The sequence below is a fragment of the Hippopotamus amphibius genome, chromosome 16 (assembly GCF_030028045.1).
Source record: "Hippopotamus amphibius kiboko isolate mHipAmp2 chromosome 16, mHipAmp2.hap2, whole genome shotgun sequence".
Classification (NCBI taxonomy): domain Eukaryota; kingdom Metazoa; phylum Chordata; class Mammalia; order Artiodactyla; family Hippopotamidae; genus Hippopotamus; species Hippopotamus amphibius.
The window spans coordinates 58,776,225-58,796,474 of record NC_080201.1 but is presented as its reverse complement, the minus strand read 5'-3'; the positions used below and the strand labels follow the sequence as shown (position 1 = coordinate 58,796,474).

At 49.8% G+C, this 20,250-nt stretch overlaps 2 protein-coding genes across 6 annotated transcripts in view; one reads left to right on the top strand and one right to left on the bottom strand.

Annotated features, from left to right (window-relative positions):
• The window catches only part of VRK3 (VRK serine/threonine kinase 3), a 39,931-nt gene extending 33,986 nt beyond the window's left edge, over positions 1-5,945 (top strand). For 3 of the 5 annotated variants that reach the window (XM_057713138.1, XM_057713137.1, XM_057713135.1), the window contains exons 14-15: positions 2,209-2,345; positions 5,371-5,944. In XM_057713138.1, the coding sequence (XP_057569121.1) occupies positions 2,209-2,345; positions 5,371-5,391 (158 nt within the window). In that variant the 3' untranslated portion in view covers positions 5,392-5,944. Of the gene's footprint in view, positions 1-2,208; positions 2,346-5,370 lie in introns of all 5 variants that reach the window. The other 2 variants (XM_057713140.1, XM_057713139.1) reach the window with 2 other exon arrangements.
• Positions 5,946-11,278: 5,333 nt separating this feature from the next.
• Positions 11,279-19,640, bottom strand: LOC130839192 (sialic acid-binding Ig-like lectin 5). Its single transcript, XM_057713134.1, has 8 exons — positions 19,445-19,640; positions 18,997-19,284; positions 18,736-18,783; positions 15,257-15,514; positions 14,880-15,164; positions 14,544-14,640; positions 13,989-14,055; positions 11,279-12,241 (listed from the first exon to the last, which is right to left on the bottom strand). Exons 1-8 carry the CDS (start codon positions 19,626-19,628, stop codon positions 12,050-12,052), a joined length of 1,419 nt encoding a protein of 472 aa, XP_057569117.1. The 5' UTR covers positions 19,629-19,640; the 3' UTR covers positions 11,279-12,049.
• Positions 19,641-20,250: the final 610 nt, after the last annotated feature.

Sequence of the window (20,250 nt, the reverse complement as noted above, 5' to 3'; positions counted from 1 at the left end):
CATATGTCTTTGTCAGTCTGTGTGACTTCACTAAGTATGATAATTTCTAGGTTCACCCATGTTGCTGCAAATGGCATTATTTCATCCTTTTTTATGGCTGAGTAATATTCCATTGTGTATATGTACCACATCTTCTTTATCCATTCATGTGTCAATGGACATTTACGTTGCTTCCATGTCTTTCTGTTTTGTTTTGTTTTGCTTCCATGTCTTGGTACTGTAAACAATGCTGCTATGAACATTGAGGGGCATGGATGTTTTTGAGTTAGAGGTTTCTTCATATATATGCCCGGGAGTGGGATTGCTGGTTCGTATGGTAGCTCTATTTTCAGTGTTTTAAGGAACCTTCATACTGGTCTCCATAATGGCTGCACCAATTTGTATTCCCACCAACAGGGTAGGAGTGTTCCCTTTTCTCCACACCCTTTCCAGCATTTATTATTTGTAGACTTTTTGATGATAGCCGTTCTGACCGGAGTGAGGCGATACCTCATTGTAGTTTTTGACTTGCATTTCTCTAATAATTAGCCATGTTGAGGATTTTTTTCATGTAAACCATCATTTTTAAAGGCAATCCCTCTTACTGGAGATAGAGGCTGTTTTTTGTTTTGTTTGGGGGAGTGGTTTTTTCCCAGCGTCTCTTCTATAGAACATCTACATTGCTCTCTAAACAAGAGGCAGAAAGACATCCAGAAAGGGATAGTTTGTCCCCTCCAGCTCTGTAAGGGCTCATTTTTTAATTACCTAAAATCCCTGGATTCAGATCATGTCTCTGCTGCTCAAGTCACTCTCCCCTCCAGCATCAGGTTTTTGCTCTGTAAGAATGAGCCCCATTGGAAGTTCCCTGGTGGCCTAGCGGTCAAGATGCCAGGCTTTCACTGCCAAGGGCCCGGGTTCAGTCCCTGGTTGAGGAACTGAGATCCCACAAGCTGTACCAGCGTGGCCAAAAAAAAAAAAAAAAAAGAGCCCCATGGTTAGTTTAATGGGCAGGGCTTGGAGTGGGCGGGGCCAGAAGGAAGTTCAGCCTCAGGTTTACCAGCCTCTCTGAACCTCAGCTTCCTCATGTCTAAAATGGAGCCAATAATAGCCCCCAGCTCCAGGTCTGTCCTGAGAATTCAACGTAGAACTGGGCCCAGGGGCACTGCCTCAGCTTCTGCTGCAGCCCTAATTAAACGTGCTTTTGAGCTCAGAGCCCGGCCTGAGATAGACATTCCTCAAGTGGGAGCTATTATGATTACTGTATTAGTTTCATAACTGGTACTTTTAAAAAGTGTAATAATGGCATTGTGCTATTTAGGGGAAGATAAACAACAAAAAGAGGTTTTATCTTTTAAAGCGGCCTCTATCTTTTAAACCCTGTCCCTGGAGCAGCCAGCCTGGTTTTGTAAGCCAATGAACTGGTTATTTTTGTTTTTTTGGTTTTTTTGGCCATGCACCCTGACTTGCGGGATCTTAGTTCCTCCACCGGGGATCCAACCCATGCCCGCTGCCGTGAAAGCTCGGAGTCTTAAGCACTGGACCACCAGGGAATTCCCCTAAGAATTGTTTTACATTTTGAAATGCCTGGGGGAAAAACATCAAGAGAACATTTTGTGACACGTAAAACTTGTTTGAAGTTCGAGCTGCAGCTCCCATAAGTACAGTATGGGCACGGCATGCCGCTGGCTTCCTGGCTTCCTGGCTTCCTGGCTTCCTGCCCTCCTGCCCTCCGTGGGCCTTCTGTGGGAGAACAGCTGAGCTGAGTCTTAGTCACACAGACTCCCCGCGTGCAAAGCCAAAAATTATTTACTCTCCGGAACTTTACAGTTAGAGCTTGCTGGCCCCCATTTTTAGAGATACACACCAAGTAATTAGAGGTAAAATCGTATAATCAGCTGGGATTTGCTTTAAAACAATACGGAGGGGGCAGCAGTAGGGACTGTGGTGAAATGAGCTTGGCAGGAGTTGGCAGCTGATGAGACTGGGGGATGGGTACACTGCTATTCCGGGTACCACTCTCCCACTGCTTGTGTTTGACGCCTTCCAATAAATAAATAGATAGACAGGTAAACAGATAGGTAAATAAGTAAATAATCTAAGTGGCTGTGACCGTGCCAGGCACAGAGGAAGCACTGAGCCAACAGACACCATGGTTGAGACCCTCTGGGCACGGGCCCCCGGGCTCTGGGTTGGGGGCCCCCCTCATCCTGTCCCATGTCTTGACCACAGAGACCCTACAGGAGTACCTGAAGGTGGTGATGACCCTCAGGTATGAGGAGAAGCCACCCTACACCGCGCTGAGGAACAGTCTGAAAGCCCTGCTGCGGGATCTGCGGGTGTCGGCCTATGACCCCTTGGACCTCCAGGTGGGTTCCGGTGGGAAGAGTTTGTGAGGCTTAACCCTCTCCCTGGCTCCCACCACTGTTTCCACTGATGCCATTTGATGTTTATACCCCAGGGGCCAACTTCCCAGTGAGCTGCTGGCTTTTTCCACAGGGTTCTTGAACCTTCCAGCCCCTGAGCATCACAGGTTGCAGCAGCTTGACTCAAACTGGCTTTAAGGAGAAGGGCGATTGATTGGCTCTTGTCACTAGAAAATTCTGAGGGCGAAGCTTTAGGTGTGACTGGATTCAGGGCCTGAAAGTTAGCACTGAGATGTTGTCAGTCTCTCTCCATCTTTCTCTGTCCCTTTTGCCATCCCTCCATCCCTCTACCCATCCACATTCAGCCTCTGCTTTCCTTTGGGTCACCCCCCCATCTCTTCCCTACCACAACACGCTGGCTCTGTGTCCTGTGCTTCACCTTGCCCGTGTGTGTGTGTGTGTGTGTGTGTGTGTGTGTGTGTGAGATGACAGTAATATTTGACTATGGTAAGCATACACATACAGGAAATCGGGGGAGCTAATGCCCAGGGACTAGAAAGACTACACAACACAACACGTAGACCAACACATTTCACAAAAACATTCCAGATCCTTACAAAAGGGGCTGTATTGGTCCTTTTGCCTTTTTTGTTGTTGTTCCACTGAGCTTGGATGGCCATTCATTGGGACAAAGGAGGAGGGCAGTTGATACCATTTGGTTCCCTCCCCCACAGCCTTGCAGCTCTTGCATTGTAGAGGTGAAGGATGCTCTTTATAACCAGTGGCTGGGTGTTTGCTTGGTTTCCCGGGGTTTTGTTTTCCCGACAAAGCACCTTGAACGCCCGTGTGCACACAGGCCTGTGGGTGGGTTTCTTCTGAAGGAGATAAGCCTGTTGCTCTCCGTGTGGGCAATACTCACTCGCTTACACTCCCCTTAGCACTGAGTGAGCGCACACGGGCATTTGTGGAAGGTCAAACTTAAACGCAGTTCACTTGACGGTTCATTTTGGTGAGACAGCATGTGTGCGTTCTGAGAAGCTTCCCCTAGGCCCTCGGCTGTCCATGGGGTTGTCATTTCTCTCATACATCTGGCTGGATTCAAAGCTTAGCAGGTCTGTCCAGCTCTTCACACAGCAGCTGGGCACAGAGCGCTGAAAAAAATGCCAGGTTGTTTGTTTGTTCGTTTGTTCAGTAGCCTACCAGGCTTCCCACTTTAACCACAGACACTCTCTAAAAGTGAAGGTGTGGCCTCCTCACCCGGCTTGCCCCCCTCCTAGTCTCTGTCCCCCCACCCCCAGCTGTGCCGAGAGACCTCTGGGTCCTCCCACAGCCCTCCCTCCCCCCAACCCTGTCCCTCCAGGCGGTTGCTAAGTTCCCTTGTAGTCCGACTCCTCCAGGGCTCTGCCTCCACCCTGGCCCGGGATCCCCCAGAGTGTGGTCTTTTGTCATAGTCACCTCCTGGCAGTGAGCTCCTTGAGGGCCGGGTCGAGTCTGTTTCTGCATCTCCATGTTTCCCGCTCACGTCGCTGGCCTGGCTCACTACACCCACATTTACCGAGTGGGCGGGTCCAGCCTTCCTGCTGATGCTGGCCTGTCTTACAGGACCTCCTCGTCCACCAGGTACCATGGAAATTTTCTTTTAAGCTCTTTATTGGAATATAATTGCTTTACTCTCTGGCATCAGCTTTTGAGGTACACCAAAGTGAATCAGCTGTATTTATACATATATCCCCATATCCCCTCCCTCCCACGACTCCCTCCCACATTCCCTGTCCCGGCCCTCTAAGGCATCACCCATCATCAAGTTGATCTCCCTTTGTTATACAGCAACTTCCCACTAGCTATCTACTTTACAGTTGCTAGTGTAAATATGTCTATGCTACTCTCTCACTTCGTCTCAGCTTCCCCTTCGCCCCCACCCCTGCAACCCCGTGTCCTCCAGTCCATTCTCTGCATCTGCATCTTTATTCTTGCCCTGTCACTGGGTTCATCAGTACCATTTTTTTTTTTAGATTCCGTATATATGAGTTAGCATACAGTATTTGTTTTTCTCTTTCTGACTTATTTCACTCTGTATGACAGACTCTAGGTCTATCCACCTCATTACACAGAGCTCCATTTCATTCCTTTTTATGGCTGAGTAATATTCCATCATATATATATGCCACATCTCCTTTATCCATTCATCTGTTGATGGGCATTTAGGTTGCTTCCATGTCCTGGCTATTGTAAATACTGCTGCAATGAACATTATGGGTACCATGGAAATTTAAAAACAAACCGAATGCCCCCCTTTCAGGATCATTACAGTTTCCAGTCTGCTTACTATCTGGGTACAACTTACTCAGAGGCAGGTCTGTCCCTTGGTTAGGAACTTGTTTTTTTCTTTTTTTTTTTTTGTGGCCACAGCTGTGCAGCTTGCAGGATCTTAGTTCCCTGACGAGAGATTGAACCCGGGCCCTCAGCAGTCAAAGTGGCTGAGTCCTGACCGCTGGACCACCAGGGAATTCCCTCTGGTTAGGAACTAAATGAGGAGATGCTCCTTAAGGAGCCCCGGGACTTTGGAGTAACTTGAGGATCATCTTGCCCCCATCTTGGTCCGATTGCCCAGCCTCCCCTCAGATTCTAGGCCAGGCCAAGCTCAGTCCTACCTCAGGACCTTTGCACTTGCCATTCCCATGGTCTGTGATGATTTTTCCCTTTTTGCACAACCAGCTCCTCATCACCACCTTCTCAGATCTCAAGGCTTCCCCTGATTGCCCCAGTGAGGTGCCTCCTCACCTCCTACTTTATCACATCTCCTGTTCTCTGCACAGCCCTTGTCCTCTTCTGGAGGGAAGCTTGTGTTTAACCTGTCATGTTTCCATCCCTCTCCTCCAGATTGTAAGCTCAGCAAAGCCTTCTTGTTCCTCTTGTCTGTGGTGGTATCTCCAGTCTCTAGAAAGTTGAAAGCCCCTATCACACAGTAGGTGCTTAAAGGGTGCTCTTTGAATGAATGACACTGACAGCCATTTTTATTGTCTTCTAGAACTTTCAGCCTGCAGTTTGAAATAGGAAAAACAAAAAGGAGACATGTGACTCAAGGCCTGCTGTAGAATCACAGATAAACATCTAGAAAGATCCCTCAAATGTGCATTCCTGCCACTTCTTGAAGTGAAATTGCTCATCCGTCTAGATCAGCCTCAGAGAACCCAGAAGTTAGGCTCCAGATACTGTGAACTCCCTCCTTTCGACTGTCCCTCCTTTCAGCCGTTGTCTCCCGCCAGCCCCTGGGGTTTTGGAAGGAGAAGACCCCCAATTCACAGACAGGGGTTGGGTTGGTCCCCTCAGTGGGGATGCTGCCATTGGCACCACTGCGCTTTGACAATAAATTGTTTCATTGGAGCTTGGAGAGTCAAATGTCTGCCAAAGAATTTCCTTTTGGAAAAATCTAGCTCATTTTTTCCATCCATCCCTTCAACCTTTCACCCAACCATCCACTCTTTTATACATCTATCCACACTTTCCAGCAGACACTCATCCATCCATTCGTTCTCTTATCCATCCCTCCATCCATCCCTCCATCCATCCATCCATGTACTTGTCTGTCCATCCCTCCATCCATCTCTCCATCCATTCACCCTTTCATCCATCCATTCATTTACTACTCATTCTCCCATCCACTTACCCCTCTTCTCTTCCATACATTCATCCTTCCTTTTATTCAACAAATATTGAGTAGGCATTTCTTGAGTACCTGCTGTATGACAGGTACCATGCTGCTCAGAGGGTCCCTATGCATCAGACATACGTGCCAAGGTTCTTGAGCTGATGGAGCCTACGGTCAAGTGGAAGGAAATGGTATTAAAGGAGACGACTTTGGGTTGTGGTCAGCACTCTGAAGACAAAGCACAGGCTGTGATGGAGAGAGAGGGGCCTCGTGACGGGAGGGCACCTTTGGGGAGAGCCTGGGCACAGAGAGACCAGGGAAGAAGCTGTAGGATGGTAGCTGGAGGAAGGGAGGGCCTGGGGAGAGATTTCAGAGTCAGGCTGGCCAGCAGCACGTGGCAGATAATTAGACTGGGAGGGATTAAGAAGGAGGAGGAGATAAACACGCCTCCCTGCATTTGGCCTTGGATATCTGAAATCATCCACCCTGCTCTGGGATGAGGAGAATCAGAGGCCAGATGAGGGGAGAAACTTCCCTGAGATGCCCTGATTCTCTCCCTGGTCAGGAGAGGAAAGGAGATTAGCAGATGGATGATCATTTCCTGGCTGAAAGGAAGTATGTATAACCCTTTCCAGGAGGTATTCCTCAGTGAGAGAGAAAACCTATCAGAAAATCTCCCACATACAGCCTCTCTGTGTTTGCAAGTCCACAAAAGAAGAGGATGTCAGCCACCCTTCAGGGCCTCAGATCAGGCAAGAGGGACGGTCACAGTCAACGCCTGCCCCTCCCGTCCTCCTGTCCTCGGTGCCCTTGGTCATTGCAGCCCTGAGGTCCTGCAGCCCCCTGTCCTCCACCCTCCTCTCTGAGCCAGCAAAGCCAGCAGGGCCCAGTGCTGCTCAGACAACGGGAGAATCCCACAACCGGGCAGAGCAGCGAGAGCGTGGACCACTTCCCTCTGTCTCTGAGCTGGCTTTAATCTGTCTCCAGAGCCCAGGTTTCGGCAGCTCATCCCCCAACCTCTGAAAGAGGAGGGTGTTGTCATCAGCATTAGATGAGAATCACAGGGCTCAGGGGAGTGGAAGTGACCCACAGGCCACCATGCGGCCAGCAGTGGCTGGAGCCTGTCCTCTGTTGCCTCCATCCCACCTCTGCAGCCAAATGAAACCCTGGCTCAATGTTAATCAGATAGTTGTGGTGCTGGGGGTGGGTTTTTTTTTTAATAATTTTTACTGCAGGGCACCTCTGAGCCTTCAGTAAACTCAAGTTGTTACCAGAAGGGGGACTCCTTCCAGTGCCCAAGAGTGAGCTCTTCTCTAACACTCAGAAATGAATTTTCCAGGGCTTCCCTGGTGGCGCAGTGATTAAGAATCCGCCTGCCAATACAGGGGACACGGGTCTGAGCCCTGGTCCAGGAAGATCCCACATGCTGTGAGCAACTAAGCCCATGCGCCACAGCTACGGAGCCTGCGCTGTAGAGCTCGTGAGCCACAACTGCTGAGCCCACATGCCACAACTACTGAAGCCCATGCTCCTAGGGCCCATGCTCTGCAACAAGAGAAGCCACGGCAACGAGAAGCCTGCACACCACAATGAAGAGTAGCCCCCACTCGCCACAACTAGAGAAAGCCCGCACACAGCAATGAAGACCCAACGCAGCCAATTAAATAAATAAATAAATTTTTTTAAAAAGAAAAAAGTATTTAAAAAAAAGAAAAGAAATGAATTGTCCAAGGAGACATTAGTGCTGACAAAGCAAGAGACTTTATCGGGAAGGGGCGCCCAGGCAGAGAGCAGCAGGTGAGGGAACCCAGGAGAACCGCTCTGCCACCTGGCTCGGCTTGCAGTCTCGGGTTTTATGGTGATGGGGTTAGCTTCCGGGTTGTCTCTGGTCAATCACTCTGACTCAGGGTCCTTCCTGGTGGTGCACCCATCTCTCAGCCAAGATGGATTCTAGTGTGAGGATTTCTGGGAGGTTGGCAGGACATACCACAGGCTGGCATCTCCCCCTTTCCTTTGGCCCCTACCGAAGTCTCCGGGTTAGTTTCAGCACCATGTCTCTAATCAGGACCTCCTGTGGTGAGACAACTCATGCTAGCGGTGATTATCATGCTTGGCCAAGGCAGGTGGTTTTGGTCAATGGTTCCCTAACAAGGTGTGGGGTTTCGTCTCCAAGAGGGGCCCCCGGACAAATCATTTCCCTTCACTTGTGAAATATTTTTCTTGTGAAAACTGCTTGCTTCTAAGGCTGTTGCAAATAAAATCCCTTCCGGATGAGACCTCAGAAACAATAGCAAATGTTTGCAGAGCCTTTCTTACAGAGGTTAAAAAACAAAATTCAGCTGACTACCTTTTCAAGATCTTATTGGCTCTGTTCACTGATTCCTGAATCGGGCGGCCTCCCATCAAGCAGACAGAAAGATCTGCACAAAACAGAAGACTTTTAGAGGCGGAAGGAAGCAAAAACAAGACAGTTCTACTGGGCAAAAAAAAAGCAGGCTGCTTATTGCAAAGCTTCTTTCCTTTAGGGGATGGCAGGGGTCTGCCAGGCAGATTGCTTAACTAGTTCTGACCAGACGACTCCTGATTCATGGTTTAAGATGCCATTTCCGGGAAAGCCGATGCTGTCATGGAGTCTCGGTTTGGTGACGTGGGGTTTAGCGTAAGACACTCCATTTGGGGCCCGTAGTCTTTTTTTTAATTTAATTTAATTTTAAGTTTTTGCCGTGTTGGGTCTTAGTTGCGGCACGTGGGCTTCTCTGGCTTCTCTCTAGTTGCAGCGCACGGGCTTAGTTGCCCCATGGCATGTGGGATCTTATTTCCCCAACCAGGGATCGAACCCACATCCCCTGCATTGGAAGGCAGATTCTTAACCACTGGACCACCAGAGAAGACCCCTGTTGTCTTATTTTTAACACCAAGTTGGAAGTTAATGGGGAAATTTTTACCGCTTTGGTGGAAAGTCTACAAATACAAAAAAGTTTTTTTAAACAAGAATACCTTTTTTTTTTTCTTTTTATGGTTTGTTTATTTTTGGCTGTGTTGGGTCTTTGTTGCTGCACGGGCTTTCTCTGGTTGCGGAGAGCAGGGGCTACTATTCGTTGCAGTGCACGGGCTTCTTATTGCGGTGGCTTCTCTTGTGAAGCACAGGCTCTAGGCATGTGGGCTTCAGTAGTTGTGGATCTCAGGCTCTAAAGCACAGGCTCAGTAACTGTGGCACAAGGGCTCAGTTGCTTCTCGGCATGTGGGATCTTCCCAGCCCAGGGCTCGAACCTGTGTGCCCTGCATTGGCAGGTGGATTCTTAACCACTGTGCCACCAGGGAAGTCCCTACAAATAAAAATTTTGATGGATGTTTGATTCAAAGTGGACACACAACGTGAACGATTCCACGGGAGGCCTCGGCTGCCCTGACCGTCTTCTACCTAATGCTGCTCAAACAGCATCTGATGTCCTTTCTATTGACACTGAAGGAAGTTGTTTTCTTACTTAGGCTTTGTACTGTTTGAACTGAGGGATTAAAGGCTTTTTATGATCTGTTCCCACTCGGTATTCTTCAGTTCTCTCTCATTCAAAAGCCCAGTGACATTCAGTTTATGAAGTCAAGAAAAATCCTCAGTTTGTTTGGAGTCCTGCAACTATACTTTCATTCTGGAGAAAAAGCTCCCCCAAATTCTTTTTTTTTTTAATAAATTTATTTATTTTATTGACTGTGTTGGGTCTTTTATTGCTGTGCGCGGGCTTTCTTTAGTTGCGGTGAGTGGGGGCTACTCTTCGTTGTGATGCGCGGGCTCCTCATTGCCGTGGCTTCTTCTGTTGCAGAGCATAGGCTCTAGGCGCGTGGACTTCAGTAGTTGCAGCACACGGGCTCAATAGTTGTGGCTCACCGGCTTAGTTGCTCTGCGGCATGTGGTATCTTCCTGGAGCAGGGATTGAACCCATGTCCCCTGCATTGGCAGGCAGATTCTTAACCACTGCGCCACCTAGGAAGCCCCCAAATTCTTGACTTTTAAAATAATCCATGGAGGGGGGAGCCTATTTTATTGCTTACTTGTAATTTCCGGTATCTGTTTAGCAATACGATTTTGCAAATTAAAAAAAAACAGAAAACAGTGTTAAGTGCTCTGTTACAAGAACTTCTTGAATGTGTTAAAGAAAGAATTGATGGAAAATTTCTTTAAATGTCAAGGATACTCTTAAAAGAGACATAACTTCAAACAGGAAAATAAATTATTTTTTAATGGAAATATAGTCGATTTACAATGTTGTGTTAGTTTCAGGTAGACAGCAAAATGATTCAGTTACACATATCTATATATATATATTCTGTTTCAGATTCTTTTCCATTATAGGTTATTACAAGATATTGAGTATGGTTCCCTGTGCTATGCAGAAGGTCCTTGTTGTTTATCATTTTTATATATAGCAGTGTGTATCTGTTAACTCCAAACGCCTAATTTATCCCTCCCTGCCTCCTTCCCCCTTTGGTAACCATCGGTTTGTTTTCAGTGTCTAAGAGAGGAAATTCTGACTTGAAGTGGCTAATTATTGTGGCATTTCCATGATGATCTTTTCAAAAAGATTCCGTCCCTTAGAGAATGTGATTCTTTTACACAGATGTCATCAAATACTCTGCCAGCAGGAGAACACATGGAACCACCTTGTGTCACGTTGAGGAAGGGGGTGAAAAGAGACAGCAATGTTCTCTTTTTTTGGTGGACACCATTTTTAAAGGTCATTGACTGGGGACTTCCCTGGTGGTGCAGAGGGCCTGGGTTCGATCCCTGGTCAGGGAACTAGATCCCGCTTGCATGCTGCAACTAAGAGTTTGCATGCCACAACTAAGGAGGCTGTGAGCCGCAACTAAGGGGCCCTAGAGCCACAACTAAGGGGCCCTAGAGCCACAACTAAAGAGCCATCATAAAAATAAAAAAATAATAAAAATAAATTTAAAAAAAAAAAAATTAAAAAAAAGAGCCCTCATACTGCAACTAAGACTCAGCGCAACCACATAGATATTTAAAAGTCATTGATCAAGAGATGCAACATACTCCTGAAAAATGGCAAAGCAAAATGTGCCACAAAAGATGGAATTACGTGTTTCAACACCTCCAATTTGAAGAGCAGTTACCAGCGTGAAGCTGTTAACTTTATGCCAAAACATATTCCCTATCTTGGCTCCTAATGCTGCTGTTGAGAGTGTTTCTTCGTGAATGGAAACAATGGAAAATTTTCAGTGGACACAATGGAAACAAGAACAAAATCAGGTGGATGTGACCCCTGTAAAAACTATATTACAATGTAAATGGACACAGACTGGAACTGCAAGGAATTTTGTAAGCCAGTTCTGCAAAAAAGAAGAAACTCTTAAGGAGAACCCAAATATCAAGGACACAGAATTAAAGAGGTCCCCTGTCATTTATTTCAGATAATCGGTGAATGTTTTTTTTGTCTGAGAAAATACACAAGTTGGGTTTCAAGGAAGCAAGGTCAGAGAGACACCAGTATGCAGTGTGTTCACGAGGAAGTGCCCCAGGAGTGGGTCCCAGTGGAGGGGAGGGGAAGGGGGCAGGTGGGGCAGAGGGATGCCATGCAGCCCAACAACAGCCTCGGCCGAGCCTTCGGAGAGTTCTGGAGCTAGACAGCCCTGCAAAGTGGTCCCCATTTGGGCCAGGATGCCAGACCCTTATCCCAGGTGGGCTGCCATAGGACAAGGTTTGACCTTGGGCATGATGCCCTCTGCACGTTCACTCCTGTGGCACACTTTACATTAATTACTGCCTTGACACCCCACGACAACCCTGTGAGTTAGGTTTATTGTGTCCATTTTACAGAGCGGGAGACCGAGAAGGAAAGTGACTTGCTCAGACTCACATTTGTCATTGGTGACAGGGCTGAAATTTGAGCCCAGTTCTGCCCATCATCCCACCAGCAGAACTCCCAGACACTCATTGGTAGCCCTGTGTACATGGAAAACTATTCTCTCAGGAATTGTCCCTGATGTCTCCCTTTCTGGAGAAGCCCTGGGCCCTCCAGCTAGAGGTCACCGGAGCGGGCGGTCGTCATTTACAGATCTTGATCTCAGCATATTCAGTGGTACTGGTGGCCTCCTGGTGCTGAGGCTCCCAGGGCCCCAGCACGTGGAGATTGAGGGAGGCATAATGGAGCTCCTGTTCCTCCCCAGAGGTGGGGCTGGCCACCCCTGGGGGTGGGAGGTCCAGGGGGCTGCCTGGAGGACACTCATGCTGATAACCCTGAGTGGAGGGGGAAGAAGGGGGTCATATTAGGATAACAGGGGCTGGAAGAGAGCAAGGAGGGTCCACAGGTGAACCGGAAAACTGAACATTCAGTCTGTCTTCTATTCTTTCCAGACATTGGCTGGGCCGCCTACATTCATTCATTCATTCATTCAAACAAATACTTGAGAGTAGTAATGCCTGGCCCTTGGTAATCAGTTGCCAGTCTCCTAGATTCCTCACGACAATCTACATGGGAGACCCTATTATCCCTACTTATCAGGTGGAGAAATTGAAGCTAAGTAAATATCCGCAAATCACACATTCAGTCATTGGTAGGGCCAAGATTTACGCTAGATCTTTCTGACTCCAGTGCTACCTCCTGGATCAGCTCCCCCTGGTGCCAGGATCTGGATATCCAGTGAGAAACAAAGAAGACACTATTCCTGACCTGCTGCAGCTTGCGGGGGGTGGGGGTGGGGGGGCAGACATTAAAGCAATAGTCAATTATATTACTATCTAATTGCAAATTAAGATGGGACAAGAATGGGATGGATGGTGTGAGAAGGACAGGGATTTGCTCAGACCTGGATGGCCCTTCAGGGACCACTCAACATTTCAGAGGTTCAGGCAAACGCAATCACCCAATTGCATTCTGAACCCTAAAATCAAAGGATCTTGTTGTGCCAGAAAGGGTTAACCCTGTCCAAAGAAAATCTGACCCTTTGCCCCAGCACCTGGGAGGGAACCTCTAAGCCCTTGAAATGTCTTGCCTGATAAGAATGTCTTTGTTCACCTGGACCTTGGCCCACGCTAGATGGTCTATGTAACAATGTGACAGATGGTAGGGGCCTTGGGTCACACAGTATCACACCTCTGCAGGGACTGGACACTAAGTTCAGCCATGTGGGTAGTCAGCCACGCCAACGTGACCAACTCCCAATAAAAACGCTGAATGTGGAGGCATCCCCTGGCAGTCCAGTGGTTAGGGCGCCACGCTTCCACGGCAGGGGCACAGGTTCCATCCCTGGTCAAGGAACTAAGATCCCACAAGCCATGCAGTACAACAACAACAAAAAAATAGGCGGGGGGGAGGGCAACTCTGGATACGAAGGCTCAGGTGTGCTTCCCTGTCTGGCAATAGCCCATGCATGTTATCACACATTATTGATCATTTCTGGGAGAATTAAGCACTTTCTGCTCAACTCCACTGAAAGAGGCAACTAGACACTCACGCCTGGTCTCCCCTGGACTCTGCCCCCCGTGCCTTTTTCCTTAGCTGATTTGAATCTCTATCCTTGTCCTGTAATAAACTATCACCGTGAGTACAAAAGCTTTCAGTGAGTTTTGTGTCTGTCTGGTGAGTTATTGAAACGGAGAGTGTCTTGGGGACCCCTGAACTTCATGGTAGACACTAATTATTTTGGGGAGATCCTTCTGGCATCCTGTCTTGAGGAGGAGAGGTAGGAAGTGGGGGGGGAAGGTGGGTCAGGGGCCCAGAGAGAAAGGAGGAGGTGGGGGTAGGGAGGGCCCAGTTGGAACTGAATGCAATCAGTAAGATGAACGGGTGGTCCTCGGCTCTGAGAGAGGAGACAGCAAAGGGAAAAGTGACTCCCCGGTCGCTCGGCTGGGTGAGAGTGTTGATGGCGCCCAAGAGGAAAAGCCTATTGTGGGGGCACAATGATCATCTGAATCACTGAGAGGAATGTGGCCATGGCCATCCTGGTGAGACAGCCAGACGGGATCCCGAGGGCTCATCACTCACCTGGGAGGTGGGACCCGGCATGGAGGGCTCCTCCTTCTCACCTGCTGCCTTCCTGAAAGTCTTCACTCTGAAAGGGGAAGCCAGGACCTTTCAGCAGCCTGGCTGCCTCAGAGCTTGGAGGGCAACTGCTTAGGAGGCTACAAGGGCTGGGACATCCCTGGTGGTCCAGTGGTTAAGACTCCGCATTTCCACTGAAGGGGGCACAGGTTCGATCCCTGGTGGGGGAACTAAGATCCCACGTGCCGTGTGACACAGCCAAAAGATAAGAAAAATTAAAAAAAAAAAAAAAGAGAGGGTAGAAGGGCTGACCAAGGCCAGGAGGTGGGGGACGTGCCTCGTCTTATGACCTTCATGATGAGAATGGGCACCCTTCACAAACGGCTGGGATGGAGGGGTGGGGACAGACCCTGCTCTGATTTCCTGACCCAAGAGCCAGTTCTCCAAAGCTCTGCACCATCTAGATTCCTCCAGCAGGGGCTGCCTGGGGTTCCAGGGCTTGGACCCCTCCCTGCCCCCTGCACTCGCCCTCCCGCGCCCCCCAGAGACGTCACTCACGTGAAGAAGAAGAGGCAAAAACAGAGACTGAGCAGGCCAGCGACACCAGCTCCCCCAACAGCCCCCAGAATGAATTCTCCTCCAAGTCTGGGCTTCCCTGCAGATGACCGGGGTGTAGGGTGACTCCCCGCCAAGTCCCAGGACCCTGTGCCCCTTCCTCCCAGAGAACTTGAGCTCTCCTGTGTCTTCAGCCCCCAATCAGCCGAAGAACAGGACTCTGCCCCCACCCCTGCCTCTCCCCCCCTCCCCTCCAAGTCCCTCTCCCCAAAAGCTCCATCTTCTCTAGGGTGGAGTCTCCTTTCTGCCTAAGCCTCTGTCCCCAACCAGCCCCCTGACCTGGCAGCAGTAGGACGGTGGCGCTCTGGGCCCCGTGGACGTTCTGAGCCTCGCAGCTGAGTCTGAGGCCGGAGCGGAGCCCCTCGCTGAGGCTCAGGGAGCTGTTGGCCCAGGGCCCAGACGAGCTGGAGGTGACCTTGAAGGAGGCGTTGCTGAGCTGCCCCTCCAGCAGCCCCTCCCCCAGCCGCCAGCGCAGGGAGGGGGCCGGCTGGGCTCGGGAGGAGCAGCTGCAGTGCAGACCCTCACCCTCCTGGGAGCAGGCGGGTCCCAGCAGCTGCGGGGGGGCTGTAGGGAGGGAGCAGAAGGGTCAGCGTGCCTCTCCCCTCCCCTAGACCTGAGCGTCCCCTCCCCGGGTGTTTTCCCTCCTCGAAGCTCACTCTGCACAGAGAGATGCACGGAGACCCGCAGGGAGCCCTGAGGGTACTGAGCTTGGCAGGCGAATTCGCCTTCATGGCCCAGCCCCACCCGGGGCAGCTGCAGGACCCCGGGGTTTGAGGGATGTGAGGGGCTCAGGGTCTGGTTGCCCCAGGCCCAGCTCAGTGTGGCCGGGGGGTTGCTGTCGGTGACACAGAGCAGGCGCAGAGATTCTCCTTCCAGGACAGGAAGAGATGAGCCGTTCCCCAGGTGTTTCAGCTCTGGAGGGAGAGAGACAGAGACATATAGAGACACAGAGAGAGACAGAAAAAAAGAGAGAGAGAGAACGCTGAGCCCAGGCTATGAAGCCCTGTTTCTATTTCTCTCTCCTCTCTATTTTATTTATTTAAAGTTGAGAAAGGATCCCACAAGTATTTTTTGTTTTATTATTTTATTTTATTTTTATTTTTATTTTGGCTGTGTTGGGTCTTTGTTGCTCTGCGGGGTTTTCTCTAGTTGTGGCAAGAGGGGGTTACTCTTCATTGCAGTGCGCGGGCTTCTCATTGCGGTGGCTTCTTTTGTTGTGGAGCATGGGCTCTAGGCATGCAGGCTTCAGTAGTTGTGGCACGTGGGCTCAGTAGCAGGCTCTAGAGCGCAAGCTCAGTAGTTGTGGTGCACAGGCTTAGTTGCTCCGTGGTATGTGGGATCTTCCCGGACCAGGGATGGAACTGGTGTCCCCTGCATTGGCAGGCAGATTCTTAACCACTGCACCACCAGGGAAGCACCCCCATAAGTAGTTTTTTAAGCAGCTTTATTGAGATATAATTCACATTCCATACAACTCCATGTACATACCACTTAAAAGTCACACAATAACCATCACCACAATCAGTTTCAGAACATTTTCATGACCTCGCAAAATACTCCGCACCCCTCAGCCATCTCCCCCAATCCTCCCATCACCCCAGCCCTAAGCAATCACTACTTTCTGTCCCTATGGATTTGTCTCTTCTGGACATGGCCAGTGAATATCCTGCTTTTCCCCCTCAGCATGACGTTTCCAAGGTTCATCTATGTGTATCAGTGCCTCATTCCTTGTCATGGCTGAATCTCATCCATTGTCTGAATAGACTACCTTTTGTTCATCCGTCCACTGGATACTGGAGTTGCCCCTTAACTTCTTTGAGGCATCTGTCCTCGTCCACGTTTCTCTCCTTCCTTCCTGAGCAGCTCACCACCCCTCGTTCAAGTATCCACAATTCAAGTCCCAGATCCCTCGAGGTTCTTCAGGACCTGGTCTCTACCTCCTCACCTCCTTTGCCCTGGTCATCTCAGGATAAATAGGGTGTTCACATCTCGAATTCTAAAATTCACAGAGGACGGAATAGGTGTCCAGAGTGAAGTCTCCCTCTCACACTGACTCCCCAGGTAACAAATTCCTCTTGTCAAAGGCAACATTCATTGCCTGCTTCTCATGTGTCCCCTCCAGAGCTGGTCTGTCATAGCCTCATCTAGTGGCATTGAAAATATACATCCCTGAGGGACTTCCCTGGTGGTCCAGTGGTTACAACTCTGTGCTCCCAATGCAGGGGGCCCGGGTTCCATCCTTGATCCCACATGCAGCAACTAAGAGCCCGCATGTCACAACTAAGGCCTGGCACAGCAAAATAAATTTTTAAAAAAAATTTTTTTTAAAAAGGACATGACTACTTAATAGGTATGGGTCTTTCTGGGTGATGGGAAAGTTTTGGGATGCGATTGAGGTGGTGGTTGCGCCACACTGTGAATGTCCTCAATGCCACCAAATTGTTCCCTTCAAAATGGCTCATTTTAGGAATTCCCAGGCTGTCCAGTGGTTAGGACTCAGCGCTTTCACTGCTGAGGGCTCAGGTCCGAGTCCTGGTCAGGGAACTAAGATCCCACAAGCCCCACAACACGGCAAAAATAAAATAAAATAAAATGGCTAATTTTAACTGTATTCAATATCCTGTAATAACCTATAATGGAAAAGAATCTGAAAAGGAATATATATGTATATATGCATAACTGAATCACTTTGCTGTACACCTGAAACTAACACAACACTGTAAATCAACTCTACTTCAGTTAAAAAATAAAGGGAGGAAGGGACTTCCCTGGTGGTCCAGCGGTAAATGTAGGGTCCCAGGTTCCATCCCTGGTCTCGGAACTAAGATCCCACAAGCCACAGGGCAACTAAGCTTGCGTGCCTCAACTAGAGAGTCCTCATGCCCCAGAACTACAGAGCCCATGTGCCACAACTAGAGAGAGAAAACCCTCACGCCACAACTAGAGAGAAGTCCATGCGCCACAAGGAAGAGACCCAATGCAGCCAAAAGTTTAAAAAATAAAACTAAATTTAAAAATAAATAAATAAATAAAGGGAGGGAATTCCCTGGCAGTCCAATGGTTAGGACTCTGCACTTTCACTGCCTTAGCCCAGGTTCAATCCCAGGTCAGGGAACTAAGATTCTGCAAGCTGCATGGACTAAATAAATAAATAGGGAATTCCCTGCTGGTCCCAGTGGTTGAGATTCCACACTCCCACGGCAGGGGCCATGGGTTTGATCTCTGGTCGGGAAACTAGGATCTCACTTGCTATGCGGTGTGGCATAAATAAAAAAATAAAATGGCTAATTTCATGTTATGTGAATTTAATTTCAACTAAAAGTAAAATAAAAAGTCAGACAGGAACACATATGTTTTAGTCCTATTCACATAAAGCTTTTAAAAATATGGTATCCAGGCTTCCCTGGTGGCACAGTGGTTAAGAATCCGCCTGCCTATGCAGGGAACGTGGGTTCGAGTCCTGGGCCAGGAAGATCCCACATGCCACAAAGCAACTAAGCCCATGTGCCACAACTACTGAGCCTGAGCTCTAGACCCCAAGAGCCACAACTACTGAAGCCCGAGGGCCTAGAGCCTCTACTCTGCAACAAGAGAAGCCATAGCAATGAGAAGCCGCAAGGAAGAGTAGCCCCCACTCTCCACAACTACAGAAAGCCCGAGCACAGCGGCAAAGAAACAACACAGACAATAAATAACTAAATAAATAATTAATAAATAAAGTAAAACGATGGGAATTCCCTGGTAGTCCAATGGTTAGGACTCCGTGCTTTCACTGCAGGGGGCACAGGGTCCATCCCTGGCCGGAAAACTAAGGTCCCACATGCCGCGATCCGGCCAAATAAATAAAATGAAATCAACAGAAAGAGGAATCACATAAAGTTCAGTGTAGTCGCTTTCTCTGAGGCCAGAAGAAAGGGGCTAAAATCGGGTGCTCCAAAAAGTAGGGGTGCTGTTCTAGTTCTTACCCAGAGAGTACCCGGGTGTTCATTTTGCTGCGTTTCCCCATAATTTGGATATGCTTGCCAAACTGTCATTGCACGGAATGAATAGTAGGTAAAAGCAATCTGTCTAGAAGTGAATGGGGGCTCTCCCATCTCTGCAAACCCGGTGTATCCCCACGGCCCTGTCTTCCTACCTGTGCCATTTCCTTGGGAGATGCTGACCATCAGGTTCTGGGGGGCGTCTAGGGCAGAGGGACGCAGTGAGGAAGAGAGTCAGAGCTGGCCCTTCCCCGCCCGCCACCCCCAGGACACCCACCCCAAGGAGGCACAGAACTGGAAGCAAAGCAGAACAGGGCCTACCTCCTTCCTGCAGCCCCTCCCAGCCCCTGGCCTCTGGGTCACCAGTGCCCGTTCCCTGCCCCGCAGGCATCCCGCCATCCTGGCCCAGCACTCACAGGACACGTTGAGGGTTACAGTTGTGTTTCTGCTCACGCCAGCCCTGCGGAAGGTCACCTGGCACGTGAGGTTGGTGCCGTGGTCCTGAGGGCGGGGGGTGAGCAGGATTTCCGAGGAGTTAAAGGCCCCCTTGGAATCCAGTCCTGGGGGGCGGAGGGCGGTCCCCATCCAGGAGATGGTGGGAGGCGTGGCCCAGTCACAGGCCCTTGGCATGGAGCACGTCACATGGCTGCTGGAGCCGGACTCTAGGGGCTCCTTGATGTAGATATCAGGGGTCCATTTCAGCTCTGGAGAGGAGAGAGGGAGAGGCCAGACCTCACAGGAGACGCTTGGGTGTGCCCAGCCCTGATCTGACCATGCCCCACTGTCCCCCTTAGAGATGGCGGGGCAGGGAGGTCCATCCTTCCCACCCATCCCTGTTGTCTGTTCCTGGGGACCATTCCATACCTGTCACATGCACAGTGAGCAGGTTATTTTTGTAACTGTGTTTCACATCATCTTCTCTCATCAGCTGAAAATAATAGTTTCCACTGTCCCGCATCTGGGCATCCGCGATGCCCAGGGAGCAGTTGTTGGCCCAGGGGTCCCTGGGGAGGTGGAATGGCACTTTTCTCTTCTTTTTAACTCCCATGGCTGGGTTGTTTGTGGCCATGACAACATTCTTTTGGGACCTATCTACTTTCCGAACCCATTCACCATAAATGGACGTAGAGTTGGTCCAGCCGAGCTGGGGGTAGGAGACGGTGCAAGGCACGAGGAGGCACAGACCCTCCTGCACTGTCACCGATTCCTGCACTTGCAGCTGGTACCGTGGATCCTTCTGCAGGGACCCTGGGGGGACACAGAGGCTCAGCTCCAGCCTCAGCTCCATCCCGGCTAGGACCCCCCTCTCCCCGCCACCCACTCACCAGCCCATAGCAGAGGCAGCAGCAGCAGCAGCAGCGGCATCTCCACGTCCAAGGGGCGAGGAGTTCCCAAAACTGTCCAGTTTCTGAGCCTGCCTGCCTCTCTGGGAAGGAAGCCCCAACAGGAAGCTTCTGGGGGAGAAGAGGGCAATGACAATCCACAGATGAGTAAAAGAGGAAGCTGGGAACTGCAAATGCCTGGAAGACATCTATTCTGACTTCTCCTTTGGTAGATGGGAGCAGCAGGGCAGCGAGAGGATGCAGGGCTGCTCTAAACCAGGAAGGAGCCACCCTGGGTCAGCCTAGGGGGAGGGCAGTGCCGGGAGTAGGACTCGCAGGGGAAATAGG